Source organism: Trichechus manatus, unplaced genomic scaffold, assembly GCF_000243295.1.
Source record: "Trichechus manatus latirostris isolate Lorelei unplaced genomic scaffold, TriManLat1.0 scaffold00162, whole genome shotgun sequence".
NCBI lineage: Eukaryota > Metazoa > Chordata > Mammalia > Sirenia > Trichechidae > Trichechus > Trichechus manatus.
Window position 1 is genome coordinate 6097452 of NW_004444098.1, and position 17064 is coordinate 6114515.

At 44.3% G+C, this 17064-nt stretch overlaps 1 protein-coding gene across 2 annotated transcripts in view; it reads right to left on the minus strand.

The window, feature by feature from the left end:
• Positions 1-17064, minus strand: part of CLCN4 (chloride voltage-gated channel 4) — a 63870-nt gene that overhangs the window by 33365 nt on the left and 13441 nt on the right. The window contains exons 1-3 of one of the 2 annotated variants that reach the window (XM_023740715.1): positions 7581-8036; positions 6545-6644; positions 1855-2042 (exon numbers count right to left, since the gene is read on the minus strand). In XM_023740715.1, coding sequence (XP_023596483.1) covers positions 1855-2042; positions 6545-6644; positions 7581-7946 — 654 coding nt within the window. In that variant the 5' untranslated portion in view covers positions 7947-8036. Of the gene's footprint in view, positions 1-1854; positions 2043-6544; positions 6645-7580; positions 8037-17064 lie in introns of those variants that run through there. The other variant, XM_023740716.1, reaches the window with a different exon arrangement.

A 17064-nucleotide genomic window follows, 5' to 3' on the forward strand; every position in this document is an offset into this window, starting at 1 on the left:
GCCCTGACAGGGAACACAACAGAGAGTCCCTGATGGATCAAGAGAAAAGTGGGGTGCAGAACTCAAATTCTAGTAAGAAGACCAGACTTAATGGTCTGAGACTGGAGACACCCCGGAAAGCATGGCCCCTGGATTTCCTATCAGCCCAGAACTAAAATAATTTCCGAGGCCAACTCTTCAGACAGAGATTGGACTGGACTGTGGGACATAAAGTGATACTCATGAGGACTGTGCCTCTTAGCTCAAGTAGGTACAAGAGACTAAATGGGCAGCTCCTGTCTGGAGGTGAGATGAGAAGGCAGAGAGGGTCAGGAGCTGGTTGAATGGACACAGGAAATCTGGGGTGGAAAGGAGGAGTGTGCTGTCACAGTATAGGGAGAGCAACTAGGGTCACAGAACAATGTGTATATAAATTTTTGTATGAGAAACTAACTTGAATTGTAAACTTTCACTTAAAGCACAACAATAAAGAAAGAAATTAACTCTTTTCCTGAGCTAAGATTTTTATAAAGATCCACAGCTTTGAGATCCATGAAAGCAAGGATCCAGTCTATGGTTCACCACCACATCCTCCATGCCTGGGACATTCTCATCATAGAAAGCCTAGAAACATCTTTAACGCACTTGTAACATGCATTGAAAGATGATAACTTAAGCTACAGTGAGATACCACTTCACGCCCACTAGAATAGCTATAATCAAAAACAGGTAATAATAAGTGTTGACAAGGATATGGAGAAATCAGAACCTTCATCCATTGCTGGTGGGAAGGTAAAATGGTGCAGCCACTGTGGAAAATAGTTTGGCAGTTCCTCAGAAGATTAAACATAGAGTTACCATTGTCGTCGTTACGCGCCGTCGAGTCAGTTCCGACTCACAGCGACCCTACAGGACAGATTAGAACTGCCCCGTAGAGTTTCCAAGGAGCGGCTGGTGGATTTGAACTGACATCCTTTTGGTTAGCAGCCAAGCTCTTAACCACTGCGCCACCAGGTCTCCATATGACCCAGCAATTCCACTTATAGGTTTATACCAAAGAAAAAGGAAAATATACACCCACACAAAAACTTGTACACAGATGTTAAAAGCAGCATTATTCATGATAGTCAAAAAGTGGAAACAACCCAAATGTCCGTCAACTGATGAATGGATAAACAAAATGTGGTATAAGCATGTAATGGAATAAGTATTTGGCCATAAAAAGGAATGACATGGATGAACCCTGAAAACATTATGCTACGTGAAAGAAGCCAAACACAAAAGTCTACATGTTGTATGATTCCATTTACTTGAAATGTCCAGAAAAGACCAATCCATAGAGTCAGAAAGTAGATTACTGATTGCCTGGGGCGGGGGGCTGGGGGGAAATGGAGAGTGACTGCTAAGGGGTATGGGGTTTCCTTTTGAGATGATAAAAATTTTCTAAAATTAGACAGTGGCAATAGTTGTACAACTCTGTCAATATACTAAAAACCACTGAACTGTATGCTTTAAATGAGGGAATGGTATGGTATGTGAATGCTATCTCAATAAAGCTGCTATTGAAAAAAAATAAAGACGACTTGTTTCCTCAATTAGAAGGCATAAAAATCAGCCCTATTTCTTCAGCATGATCAACAAACCACCTCAGTAGGAAAAATAAAGCCGAACTCAAGGCTTTAAAAATACATATACAGGGTACACGTGAAACAATGGGGACGGGTTTTCCAACTGAAGTTTGAGTGGTTGCATTAGAGCTAGAAAAAATCAAGTCACACTAGTACTAAGTCATGGACTATTATGGGAACAGACACTTGAGGGTGAAATCCCAGACATTCTGAAACCACCCAGTTGCAACCCTGCCCAGACACCCACCTCCGACTGATTGACCAGCAGCTCCGACCATTTCTGCCACTGGGGACACTTGTCTCTGTCCTCAAAAGTGGTCTCATTGGAAGTCCAGCAGCACTGCTCATGGCTGTACCAGAAGGCGGACAAGCAGACGCCCTCCTTTAGGTCTGTCATCCAGTCAACTGCGAGGTCAATCACCCCAGCCAAGGTGCCTGGAAGAAGGAGCAAGGGCCACTCAGAGGAACCGCTCCATGATGCCAGCGGAGTGTACAACACCAGGCCAACACGGGAGCAAGTCGGCAAGGATGCCCAGAAGAGCACACCATGGGGTCGCCACTTACCTAGGACGCGTCCTGACTCATGTTCAAGTCACATTAACATCCACGGTGTGGGCAAGGCAGTGGCCAGCCCAGTGAGGGATACAGAAGCCAACAGTGTGTGGGCCTCAAGTGGCTAAAAATCCGGTTGGAGAGAGAGACACACAGGTCTACAATCTTATCAGAAACCACCAGGCTGTGTGGCTTTCGGAGCTCATACCTTTTCAGGATTTTGGAAATAGGTAACATACACCAATAAATGACATAATCTGGGGCAGAATCTGGGAATCACAGACATTGATATTTCTGAAGAGAAACATGACAACTCCAACAAAGTGGAGGTATAACTATAATAGTTTCATATCATTTAAGGTTTTGCCACCAAATGGCAACAAAACTTGGGAAAAACCTTGTTTGTTAGAACTTTCTGGAATTTTTTGAACTATGGATAAGGGCGTGTGGATCTGCAAATAACTAACCTCAAAAGCAGAACAGAAGTGGGATAAAATAGCATGCAGTGGGCCACAGAAGGCTACCTCAGGTCTTTCCAGAATAACCTGTTCGAGCTTTTATGAAGGCAGGAATGCTTCCAGACTACTTAATTTTACAAAGTTTTACTGGTCCTCATTACACTTTCAACTCTAAACTCGCATCACCCACAAATGCACCCACATACCCACAAGGGCGCTCACCCCTTCCTCCTCCTGTCCTGTCAGAAAAGGCCACCAGCCCCGTTTCTAGGGCTCATCTCCCAGCTCTGCCCTGGATCGCACCCCTCCTCTAGCCAGGTTCTAACAGCTCCTCCTTCCTTCCCCTGGATCTTCAACTCTCCCTCTCTGAAGGCTTCTTCCTGTCAGCATTTAAACATGCTCTCTTCACTCCCATTTTAGAAATAATTTTATAAAACCCTCTCAGTCCCACTCTGCCCTCTACCATCCTCTCTCTTCCCTAGCATTTCTGAAAGCCTGTCTGGCTACAGGGTGGAGAACCCACTGGACTGAGACAAGGCTGGAGGCAGGGAGGCCAGAGAGAAGGTTCTGGCAGCTTTCAGACCAGGGAGGATTCCAACATGGTGGTCTGAAGGGCCACAGCTCTGGTGGAGAAGGAGGAAAGTGGAGCAAGTTAAGAGAGAGTCCAGGGAAAAAATCAGAATTGCCAGCTGTAGTGATGGCCTGGACGGGGAAGCATGCCCTGTTGTTGTCTGGGCAAGTGCCTGGATAGCGGGGTTCTTCTCTCAGCTGGGCGGAGGACCATTCAGTCCAGCGCTGGACGCGGTGTGAGTGGCGCCATCTAGTGGACTCAAAAGGCAATACACTGGGTGTTCCTCCACCATTCCCACTCGGTGGTATCGACTGCCTGGGACACTGTTAACAAGTTTTGTGAGGGAAGGCCTCAAATGGAACATGACATTTGAACAAAGACCTGAAGAAGGTCGGGAGGAGAGGGGTCCTGCAGATACGCAGGGGCAAGACGCCCGACCGCCCCAAATGCGGGCGCAGCCTGCTCATTCATTCCTTATCCTATTGCGCCCCCTGCTGTCTTTACTGTGGACTCTAGAGCTGACTGCTGTGGGCCTCAGCTTTGTTTTGTGGTACAACAGTGACATCCAGTGGTGACTCCCTGGTAAACCCATCCTGTAGGAAATGTTCCTGGGTTCCTGTTGTGGGAGTCAGAATATAACCACCAAAGTGTCACCGTGGGGGCGACAGGCCAGGCAGTGGAACCCCTGGGTCCTTTCCCTGGGGAAGGGGGAAATGAATGGGGCACAGCTCCCTGATTCTCCTTCCAAGGTGCATCCACGCCGAAAGAACACTTCAGGGAAAATGGGGAGTTACAGCATAATGGGGTATTTCCTGTTTGGGGTAAAGAAAAAGTTTTGGAAATGCATACTGGTGCTGGTGCGCAACATGGTGAATGTAATTACTGCACTGAATTCTACACTTAAGAAATGGTTAAATTGGCAAACTTTACAATAAATATTTTACCACAAAAAAAAAAATAGGGCAAAAACCACTTCGACCCTCTGTTTTCAATATCATCCCATTCTTGCCTTCCTCCATGTTCCCCTTTGCTGCTATGTCCACGGACTGTCCTTTCTCCAGTAGTCTCACCCCTGGCTCCACATAGAATCCCCTGGAAGGGGGCATTTTAAAGCCCCAAGGTCAGCCCATCTCCCAGCTGCTGTTTAATTGGTCTGCTGTGGCATCAACAGCAGTATTTTTTTAATTCCCCAGGTGATTCCTCCTGAAAGAAATGACAGAAATCTGGTTGAGGCTAAAGCCAGCTGGAGAGCCCAATCAGGCTCTGAGATGGATCCATGCAGCTCGGCTGTGCTGCTGACTCTGGCTAGAATCCAGGCTTCTTCATTTCCCCTATTTCTTCCTCCTTCCTGGGAGCCAGGCACAGTGATACATGTAAGAGTTAATAATCTATTCTAAATAAGGACATCCAAATTCACAGCACACTCCCACCTCTTCATAGAAGCAGTCAAGCGAAACCAGTGGTAAAACACGGCAGCTCTATGAAATCTAACCCTCCTCTCCCATGACTGCCAGTATAGAGTGGGAAAGCCACTGCCGAAGGAAGGGCTGAATCAGAGAAACGGACGGTGGCTGCTATGACTAGCTGGGAAGCCTTCTCCTTCCCAGCATTCCTGTTGGCTCTTTATGACATGCCAAGGGGAACAGAGCCCTTCCCTGGCCACCAAGCCCCTCCTATAATTGAAATTAAATATACCAAAGATAGCCCAGAAATTTCAATCCTCTGTAATCACAAAATTTACATCTGTGCCCCATTAGTGTTGTGCTTCTTACAGCACTTAACTGTATTCTGCCTGATTTATAGTGGAGTCCCTGGTCGATTCTCTAATTGTGATTATTATGCTGTTATATTTAGGAGTTTTTGTTAAGGGGATCTCCTTAGCATACTCATATGTTTTTCTTAAACATTAACCTTCACATCCTCTTAAAAGGATATGTGTTTCAATCTAGGTCAACTGGCATAACAAAGTTTATTACAAAAATGTTCTGTATCCCACTTGAGTGGCGTCTGGGGTCTTAAAAGCTAGCAAGCAGCCATCTAAGATGCATCAATTGGTCCCAACCCACCTGGAGCAAAGGAGAACGAAGAACACTAAAGATGCAAGGAAAATATTAGCCCAAGAGACAGAAAGGGCCACATATACCAGAGACTCCATCAGCCTGAGACCAGAAGAACTAGATGGTGCCTGGCTACCACCAATGACCACCCTAACAGGGAACACAACAGAGAGTCCCTGATAGGGCAGGAGAAAAGTGGGGTGCAAAACTCAAACTCTAGTAAAAAGACCAGACTTAATGGTTTGATTGAGACTGAAGGGACCCCGGAAGACATGGCCCCCAGACTCTCTGTCAACACAGAACTAAAACCATTCCGGAAGCCAACTCTTCAGACAAAGATTAGACTGGACTATGGGACATAAAATGATACTTGTGAAGAGTGTGCTTCTTAGCTCAAGTAGATACATGAGACTAAATGGGCAGCTCCTGTCCGGAGGTGAGATGAGAAGGCAGAGAGGGTCAGGAGCTGGTTGAATGGACACAGGAAATCAAGGGTGGAAAGGAGGAGAATGCTGTCACAGTACAGGGAGAGCAATTAGGGTCACATAACAACGTATGTGTAAATTTTTGTATGAGAGACTAACTTGAATTGTAAACTTTCACTTAAAGCATAATAATAAAAAAAGGATATGTGTTTCAAGAAATGATCTGCATGAAAAGCTCATGTGTTTTGACATTAAACGGGCAGGTTTCTCATCCAGATTTTCATCCATTCATTCTGGGTACACCTAGCTCGCAAACATGGGGTTTGGATTATAAAAACAAAAGATGCACAGTTCCTGAGAATCAGAACAATGTATTGGCTGGAGATACCTCCCCTGGGACTACCTCAGATCCTGTGGGTGCACAGCACTACATCTTAGGATGGTTATGATTCATTCTAGAGCCTGCCAGTATTAGTAAAAGCCAATCTCATATGGTGGCTTAGCATTGACGATCCAAAATTTCCCATATTGTGTTACCTTCTACATAAACAAGTACTACCGAATGTAAAATGTGTACTTTCAATAAAATCCAGAATGGTAAGAAACCCTTGTACTGGGTGGAGAGAGCCAACCATCTCTATAATTACAGCTCTCCATATGACCGGGCGTGGGGCCATGCCGCAGGCCTGCCTTATGGATGAGATATTAAATATATGGTCATGTATTTTCCTCTTAGATATTTCAAGTAACAAACCCCTTGGATAGGGTAAAAGAGAAACACTCCGTATTGTGAATTTCATCTCTGCCAGTTGGTGCTTCGGGGCCTGGCACACCCAGCTTTGGCCATGGGAGTACTGCATACCCTACCACGTACCTGCCAGCAAGCCGATAAGCAGCATCACAACCCATCCTGACCAGGCATCCAGCAAACTCTTGATGAACTCCCATATGGACTCCTTGCTTTTGCTGGTTATCTAGGAACAAAGTCGATATAGTGGTTAATCTGAACACATTTTCCAATTTATGCTTCCTTCCCTGAAACGGTTTCCCCTTTCTCCATCCACACCTCCCTGCTGTCAGTCCGACCTTCCTCTTTCTCCTGAGCTAACATCAGAGCTTCCTGTTTCTCCCTTTGCAATGCATCTTTATCGCGTTCTGTGGCCTTCAGGATAAAGCACAAACTCTTCCCCATAACCTACTTGGTCGTTCCCAACGTGGCCCCCTCGCCCACACTTCCAGACTCATCTCTACTCCCTCTTCCATGAATTCTCCACCAGACTCTCAAAGCTCCATGATACTGCCCCAACACACCATGTTCTTTCATACCTCTGTGACTTAAACAGGGCCACTCCTGATGTTTAGAATCCTTCCCCCTTTCTCTCCCTAGCAAACTCTTAGACATCCTTCAACCCCCCACTAAAATGTCACCCTCTGCTCGCCCCTCCTGTGATCCCTAGCACTTGAAACATAACTTTATTGTGGCCCATTAAAATATACTGACCACCAACTAAAGGTCAGGTACTGGAAACTGTGCTTTCACACACACACAATCTCATTTAATCTTCTGGTATAATTACCTCTATCTTTACAGGTAAGAAAATGAGGCCCAGAAATGGCACTCCCAAAGTCGTCCAGCCTGAAGGAGTCATGGGCAGGATGTGGCCCCAGAGTTTCTGGTTTCAGAGTCCCCTCTTTGTCCTCTACACCACTTTCCCTCCATCACATGGCCTCCCACCCAGAGCGCCTGGTATTGTTCATAGTTCTGTCTCCCACTAGCCCTTTTCTTCTTTAGAACCTAGCCCAGTGCATGGCACATAAGCCTACACCTCCCTCAATAACTGCTGAATGAAAACTGGGTGCAGCCATTTGAAAGAATCCCTTTCAACATGTCCTCGATGAACACTACATACCTTTCGGTGTCGGTCAGTGTCCCGTGACTTCTCCCGTAACCAGTCGATGGTGTGGAAGTCCTCATATGTCCCCACGTCAGGAAATGGCTCGTCGAGAAAATCCATCAGGTTCCCAGAGGCACTCATTGCACCAGCATTGACCATACTAGTCACACCTGGAAGAGAAAGCCAGCGGTTGTCAAAGGAAGCAGGACGTCCACACGGACACGACAGAAGATGATCACGTGCGCTATTTTCTGATATAAGAAAAAATGTCAGCATAGACCTCTCTTGCAATGGGATATAGATATTTCTGAAAAATCTCACGTTCTGGCAAAGCAAGGCATAAAAATCAGAGGGCTGGAAAGGTAAATGAGGTTGGGCCATACCACTCAAAACCTATGCAACTGTGTAACCAAATCAGTCATTGGTTCCCAGGAGATGAACTGGACCACCCAGGAGCCAGCCGACGTGGTTGTACACCCAAGGAGAAGGAAAATGCTGGCAAGGCTTGAATTAGCACGTGGCAGCCAAGGCAATCTGAGGCGGCCGCAAAGATGGGCAAGGGAAACAGGCAGCCTGCCATGAGCCAAGAACCACGCGAGGCTGGCAGCACACCACCCTGGGGAAGGAGCCCTGGATGCAGGCACTCGTTTTCAATTGTCTTTAAAATACAGTTTAAAGGCCATACATCTAAAGGTGGTGAAATCATTTTGAAATGGATAGTGGGAATGGTTGCACAGCATGATAAACGTAACTAATGTCACTGAATTATACATGTAAAAAATGTTGAATTGGCAAATGTTTTGTTATATATGTTTTTACCACAATAAAAAAAATTTGTTTTTAATCCAACTGATTTCCAACCAAGTCCATCCAATGAGGAAATAGTCTTTTCAATAAATGGTGCTGGGACAACTCATCTCCACATGCAAAAGAATGAAGTTGGACCCATACTTCACATCATAAACGAATGTTAACTCAAAATGGACCAATGGCCAATTAAGAATCAAAACCACAAAACTCTTAGAAGAAAACATAGGGGCAATGCTTTGGGACCTTGTTTTTGACAATGGATCCTTAGATATGACACCAGAAGCACAAGCAACAAAAGAAAAAATTACAGCTAAATTGGACTTCATCAAAATTCAAAACATTTGTGCATCAAAGGATTTTATCAAGAAAGTAAAGAGACAACCTACAGACCGGGAAAAATATTTGGGAATCATATATCTGATAAGGGTTTAACTCAATGGCCAGTACATATAAAGAACTACAACTCAAGAACAAAAAGACAATCCAATTTAAAAATGGGCAAAGGACTTGAATAGCTATTTGTCCAAAGAAGGTATACAAATGACCAAAAAGCACATGAAAAGATGCTCAGCATCACTGGTCGTTAAGGAAATGCAAATCAAAACCACAGTGAGATACCACTTCATCATCACTAGGATGGCTATTATAAAGAACACTAAGTGTTAATGAGGATGTGGAGAAACTGGAACCCTCATCCACTGCTGGTGGGACTGTAAAATGGCGCAGCCACTGTGGAAAATAGTTTGGTGGTTTCTCAAAAAGTTAAATATTGAATTATCACATGACCCAGCAATTCCACTCCTAGGTATATACCCAAAAAAAGTTGAAAGCAGGGACTCAAGAAGATACATGTTCACCAAAGTTCATTGCAGCACTATTCACAGCAGACCAAAGGTGAGACAACCCAAATGTCCATCAATAGATGAACGGGTAAACAAAATGTGGTCTAGTCATACAATGGAATATTATTCAGCCATAAAGAGAAAGGAAACCCTGATACATGCTACCACATGGATGAGCCTTGAAAACACGATGCTGAGTGAAGTCAGACACAAAGGGACAACTATTGTATGATGCCACTTACATAAAATATCCAGAATAGGCAAATGCACAGGGCCCAAAGCAGGGCTTTGAACCGGTTCCGTCCAGTTGGAACCTCCGCTGAGAATGTGCAGGTCTAACGAGTTCCCAGGTGATGCTAACGCTGCTGGTTAGGGACCAGTTCTGAGAACCACTAGTAGACCAGTGGGTCTCAAAATTGATTATACATAAGATTCACCTGGAGATCTCGTTAAACTGTAGATTCTGATTCATTATCTCTGGGGTGGAAATGTAAATTCCCAGCAGAGGGTCAAACCAGATAGAACCAGTTTGAAGCCCTGGACCAAAGTTCCTTAGTGGTTACCAGGGGCTGAGGGGAGGCGCAGTTATTACTTAAGGGGCACTGAGTTTCTGTTTGGGGTGACGGAAAAGTTTTGGAAACAGCGGTGATGGTTGCATAACATGGTGAATTTATGTCATTAAATTGTAGACTTAAAAACAGTTAAAATGGTAAATGTTTTATTATTTATATTTCACCACAATGAAATTTTTAACAAGGGGGGCCTCCTGCTGCCAGGCATGGCCCTGTGGAGGGGTCGTCCTCTGCTGCCTAAGAAAGTCCCACCCCCACTCTTCGGCCCCCTGGCCTGGGAAGCAATCGCAAGTGAACCTCCACAAGGGATACTGCCCTCAGAGCTCCATTTACAAATCACAGAGGAGCGAATCTGAGACGCAGAAAATGCTTGGCTGCAGGACCCAGGCTCACCACCTGCAAGCCTACAGTTAATAGACAAATAACAAACTCCTACAAAGACAAGAGGTTGGAATAAGCACGAAATAAAAATCACTTTGGCAAGGAGCGTGGAAATTGGAATTACAGGGGGGAGGACCCCAAAAGTGCTGGGATCCACAACTGAAGACTTGAAGGGTGGTTGTAAAAATATTTAAGTGTGGACTTCTCTCATCATTCTTATATATTTTTATATCGGGAGGACTCAACTGAGGCCTGATGAAACCGCATTTTAATCAAATTGAAACGTTCCTATGGGCCAAGTAGGGTAATCACCTTACAAGCAATAAAATGGCCATCGTGATTGATTTATTGACCTTCCGTGCAACTCAGCTGCTTTAAAACTTTAAAAGGCCCTTACAGCTTGAGGCTTGAGCCATGCCAACTCAAAAACTACACCCATTGATGAGTACCCAGGGAGGCATCACTGCATAGGTCAGTAGCAACCAGGGATAGACGGGAAGGAGTGAAACTAGAAAGCAAAGATTGGTAATGGGCTCTCATTATATGTGGGAAGAAAATCTCTGATGTTGATCCCCACTGGAGAGCCAGCACATAGAAGAATAGCAGAGACTTGGACATTTCATTAAAAAGGCATTCACAGTACCCTAAATTTAACCAAATCGCTACCAAGCAACTAGTCCAGGCAGTCATGCTTGAAACAAAGGCGCCCCAGAGAACAATTACATGTTTAAACTCTGATGGAGCATGGTCATGACAATTAGACATATAATTGGTAGAGGAAAACAAACTCGACCCAATCTGCAGAGCTCCAGGGGGCTTCCCTGGGGCTCAAGGAGGAGGTGGTGACATCACTTCTAAGGGTGGTGGTTAAGAGACAGGAGAAATGCAGCAAGAGGGCATCCAGGGCGGAAAAATGCAAAGGACTCTCTCAGGGGTCCATCTGGGAGAGGTGGACGGATGAGTGTCTTAGTTTCCTAGTGCTACTGTAACAGAGGAGCCCTGATGGCTCAGTGGTTAAGAGCTTGGCTGCTAACCAAAAGGTTGGCAGTTGGAATCGACCAGCCGCTCCTTGAAAACCCTACAGGGGTCACTAGAGGTCGGATTTGACTCAACGGCAACGGGTTTGGGTTTTGGTTTGCTGTAACAGAAATACCACAAGTGGGTGGCTTTAACAAACAGAAATTTATTTTCTCACAGTTCAGGAAGCTAGAAGTCCAAATTCAGGGCTCTAGGGAAAGCTCTCTCTCTCTGTCCGCTCTGGGGGAAAATCCTTGTCTCAGCTTCTCTAGATTTTTCTCAGCTTTCCTGAGGGATCTACCTCTCCCCCATTCCTGCTTGCTTACTTCTGTGCCTAATCTGTTCCTTTTATATCTCAAAAGTGATTGGTTTAAGACACACCCTACACTGATATGTCTCATTAACATAACAAAGAAAATCCTATTCCAAAATGATATTACAGCCACAGGTACAGAGACTAGGATTCCAACACATATTCTGGGTGGACACAATTCAACCCATAACAATGAGGGACTAGAATCCAGCCAGACACAGGAGCAATGGGCCATGAACTCCACGGACTTGTTCGCTGAGAAATAAACTTCACCTCAGCAAGTCCAACATAGCAAAAGGAACCACCCCACATGAATGCTATCAGCCATTTGCACCTCTGAGGGAAGCCCTCACTCTTCTCACCTGCTTCTATTCCTTCTCTCCAACTACAGCACTTCTGCTGGCAGATGATACCTCTGCTCATGGCCTCAAGAACATGGTTTCAACGCAGGATAGCATCCCAGAGCCTGGATACAGGACTCCTACTTGTTCTTGATTATCTAGGTCAGGGGTCAGCAAACTGTGGACCCTGGGCTAAATCCAGCCCACTGCTTGGTTGTGTAAATAAAGTTTTATCAGCACATAGCCATGCCCACTTGCTGACTTACTATCTACGGCTGCTTTCATGCTACAATGGCAGAGCTGAGTAGTTAGAACAAAGACCATCTGGCCCACAAAGCCAAAAATGTTTACTATCTGGTCCTTTATAGAAGAAGTTTGCCGACTCCGATCTATGTAGTAGACTGATTGCAAGAACGGCCCCTATTCTAGGTGGAAATCAACAGACGAGTGGATAAACAAAACGTGGTGTATCCTTACAATGGAATATTATTCAGCCATAAAGAGAAACGAAGTCCTGATACATGCTACAACATGGATGAACCTTGAAAACTATGCTGAGTGAAATAAGTCAGTCACAGAAGGACAAATATTGTTCTGATCCCACTTATATGAAATATCTAGAACAGCAAATGCATAGAGACAAAACGTAGATTAGCATTTACCAGGGGCTAGGACTGGGGGAGGGGGAATGGAGGCGTTATTGCTTAATAGGTACTTTGTTTCTGTTTGCGGTGAGAAAAACCTGTGGAAATAGATAGTGGTGATAAATGTACGATATGGTGAATGTAATTACTGTATTTTTACGCAAATAACGCCATGTGTTATATGTTTTTTTGCCAACCTTGCCCTCCCCCCCAAGTATTTTCATAAGCTCACTATGCTAGTTTTTTTACGTTACTGTAAAAAAGTTAGCATAGCACACTTACAAAAATACAGGGGGCAGCTGGCAAAAAAACATACAACATGTTATTTGCATAAAAATATGGTAATGTCATTGAATTATACACTTAAAAATGGCTAAAATGGCAAATTTTTGTTATACAGTTCACCACAATAAAATAAAATAAAAAGCTATCATGTCCTCCATGACCTTTATTGCTCTAATACATAGAAGGGGAGATCAAAAAATGTAGCCCAAAGAGATTGACAAATATACAGAAAAAGAAACCTACAGGTAAGCTGTGGAGTCTCATTACCAGCAAGGTCAGCAGCTCAAACTATCAGCCGTTCCTTGGAAGCCCTGTGGGGCAGTTCTACTCTGTCCTCTAGGGTAGCTATGAGTTAGAATCAACCACTACCACTATCCAACTCCAGAACATTTTCAACCCCACTAAAAGAAACCCCATACTCATTAGCAGTCACTCCCATTCTCCTTTTCCTAACCTCTGGCAACCACTCATCTACTTTCCGTCTCTATGGATTTGCCCATTCTGGACATTTCATACAAAATGGAATCAGACAATATATGGTCTTTTGTGTCTGGCTTCTCTCACTTAGCACAGTGTTTTCAAGATTCATCCAATTGCAGCATGTATCAGTATTTCATTCCTTTTTATTGCTGAATAATATTCCATTGTATGGAAATACCCATTTTATTTATCCATTATAGTTGACGGACATTTGGACTATTTCCATTTTTCAGCTATTACAAATAATGCTGCTGTGAACATTCGTGTACAAGTTTTTCTGTAAACATACGTTTTCATTTCTCTTGGGAAGACACTTAGGAGTAGAATTTCAGAGTCATATAATAACTATGTTTAACATTTTCAAGTACTTCTAGACTGAAATAATTTTTCTTCAATAAGCTTTTTATTTCACTACCCCTATGTCAGCTTGACGTACTATGGTGGCTTGTGTGTTGCGATGATGCTGGAAGCTATGCCACCAGTATTTCAAATACCAGCAGCAACAGGTTTCAGTGGAGCTTCTAGACTAACAGAAACTAGGAAGAAAGGCCTGGTGATCTACTTCCAAAAAGTAGCCAATGAAAACCCTATGGATCACAACAGAATATCATCCAATACCAGAATATTGTCACTGAGCACACTAACGATAGTGAGGATGACACAGTACCAGGCTACATTTCCTTCTGTTGTACATGGAGTCACCATGAGTCAGAGCCAACTTGACAGCAACTGACAAGTTTTTTATTGTAGTAAACATAAAAACACACAAATCATAAGTGTACATACAGCTCCATGAATTTTTGCTAAGGGAATCCACCCACATGACCAGCACCTGGGTCAAGGAATAGAACACGACCAACCCCCAGAAGTCCTCTTGTGCCCCCTTAGTCCCTACTCCACCCCCAAGGGTAACCACCACCCTCTCACACTGCAGATTACTTTTGTCTGCTTTTGAACTTTGCAGAACTGAATTTTGTTGTTTCCGACTTGTTTGTTCCACATTAATTATAAAATCCATCCATGTTGAGTGTAATTATCATTTGTTCATTCTCTTTGCTCTATAATGGTGTTAGCAAACTTTTTCTGTTAATGACCAAATAGTAAATATCTGAGGCTTTTTCGGTCATATGATCTCTGTCAGGACTACTCAACTCTGCCACTGTAGTGTGAAAGTGGCCAGACAATACATAAATGAATGACTCTGGCTGTGTGCCAATAAAACTTTATTTATGGACACTGAAATTTGAATTTCATATAATTTTCACATATCACAAAATAATATAATTCTTCAGTTTCCTTTTTTTTCCCAACCATTAAAAAATATAAAAATCACTCTTAGCTCATGAGCCTTACAAAAGCAGACCGCGGGCTGAAATTTGGCCCACGGGTTGTAGTTTGCTGACCCCAGCTCTATAGTATTCGATTATGGGAATAAACCACAATGTATTTATCCATTCTACTGTGGATGGATATTTGGGGTGTTTCCCATTTGGAGCCATTTGGAATCATGATACCATCATTTTTTACACACACTCTTAAAACGCTGGTGTTGAAGACCTGTCTCCTCTCCCAAATGAGGCCGTATCATCTTATTTGCCAACTTGCTCTCTTAGCTAATCTCCAGATGATTTGGGCAGATGGAAAGAATAGTCAGAACTCTAAGTATTAAAAGTCTCCAATCAGCAAGGAAGGCTGGTCATCACAGGAGCTAACTGCCAGCAGATTCTTCGACCAGTGCGGGCATGGGAGAAATTGTCAAGAAATCTCCTGCTGGTCTCATGAGCCTTTCCAACAAGCTTTCTCCTTCCTGTCCCCTCGTAGCAACGTAACTGACATTCAGGGTCAATAAACATTTCCCATAAAGGGCCAGGTGGAAAATATTTTAGGTTTTGCGGGCCATATGTTCTCTGTCAACTACTCAACTCTGCCGTTGTAGCATAAAGCAGCAATAGACAATATGTAAACAAATAGGTGTGGCTGTGTACCAATAAAATTTTATTTACAAAATCAGGCAGCCAGCCAAATTTGGCCTGTAGGCCATAGTTTACCGACTCCCACTTTATGCCACAAACATTTATTGGGCACCTGCTACCTGCCAGGCCCCTGTCTGAGGCACCAGAGCTGCATCTTCCAACAGAACTCAGCAAGCAAATAATTGTGATCCACCATGACAAGCACAGCTGGAGTCCTGGTGGTGCAGTGGTTAAGCATTCGGCTGCTAACACCAAAAGGTCGGCAGTTCGAATCCATCAGCCGCTCCTTGGAAACGCTGTGGGGCAGTTCTACTCTGTCCCATAGCGTCGCTATGAGTCAGAACAGACTCAACGGCAATGGGTTTTTTTTTTTGGTGACAAGTACAAAGTCACAGTCAACCCTCACAGGATTTTAAAGGTGGAAGGAACTAACAAGTACTTAAGGGAAGGAACTGAGACCCAGAAAATTCAACTAAAGGACTTCACTAGTAACATTTCAAGGAGTGCTGGTGGTGCAGTGGTTAAGCGCTCAGGCTGCTAACCGAAACGTTGGTGGTTGAAATCCATCAGCTGCTCCGTAGGAGAAAAGACCTGGCAGTCTGCTCCCATAAAGATGACAGCCTTGGAAACACTATGGAGCAGGTCTATTCTGTCCTACAGGGTTGCGATGAGTCACAGTCAACTCCACAGCACACAACAACAGCAACTATTCAACACACACACACACACATACACAAACACACACTGAGATCACTATCATCTCTCTAATCAGAAAAGTGTCTCCACCTAATTAGCTATTCCAGTGCTACAAGATTCCAGAAGCCCTTGGCTCTGACCATATCAGAGCTTTACAAAGTGGTCAAGGTCATCAGAGCTAGAGGTTACCAGTACTGCTTACAAGACAAGGCGAAAAACACATCAGTTCCAGGAACATACAGCTAAAGGAAAGGACCCCCAGAACTTCACGCACAGACCCAGGCTCTGGTTAGACAGCACCTAAAGAAAAAATATTCCTAAACCTTCATTGCTTACAGATTTCCCAGAAGCGCCAACGATTAATCACAGCAGGCTTTAGGAAGTCCCCTTTCTTGCAACCTGGATGATACAGAGAGCTGAACTCTGTTGTCTGCTGACTGCCAGCTCTTTAGGGCTGGCTCTTCCTTGAAAGGCCACCAGGCCGCAGGCCCCGGTTGCAGAGGGGTGTCTTTGCATCACATGGCCACCAGAGGGCATGCTGCAAGCAGCCCCTTCTGCCTGGGGCACCCAGGAGTCCACTATTCCTATTCACGCCAGAGAAGCTCATGCCATTCTAGGACAAACTTCCATTCATCTGTTCTCTGCAACAGAGACGGGCTGCCTCCTCCTTTTTCCAGCTTGCTCCAACATATACCTCCTGCCTCCCACCCTCGTGAAACTGAAGGGCAAACTTCTTATAGTAAAGAAAAGGCAGGACGACTGCTACCCAGCCTACCTCACCGCAGTCCCTCCTTCAGCCTTTGGACCTTTTGCCCAAACACCTAACTCGGGTCACCAGAACCTCTTTTTTTTTTTTTTTTTTTTATTGTACAGAACTAGCTTCTCATTAAAAAGTCAGTGCACATAGATAATTCTTTTGGGGTTGTTGTTGTACTTTAGATGAAGGTTTACAGAACAGTTTCTCATTAAACAGTTAGTCCACATATTGCCCTATGACAATGGTTAACAACCCCATGACATATCAACACTGTCCCTTCTAACCTTGGGTTCCCTATCACCAGCTTTCCTGTCCCCTCCTGCCTTCTAGTCCTTGTCCCTGGACTGGTGTGCCCCATTAGTGTTGTTTCATTTTATGGGCTTGTCTA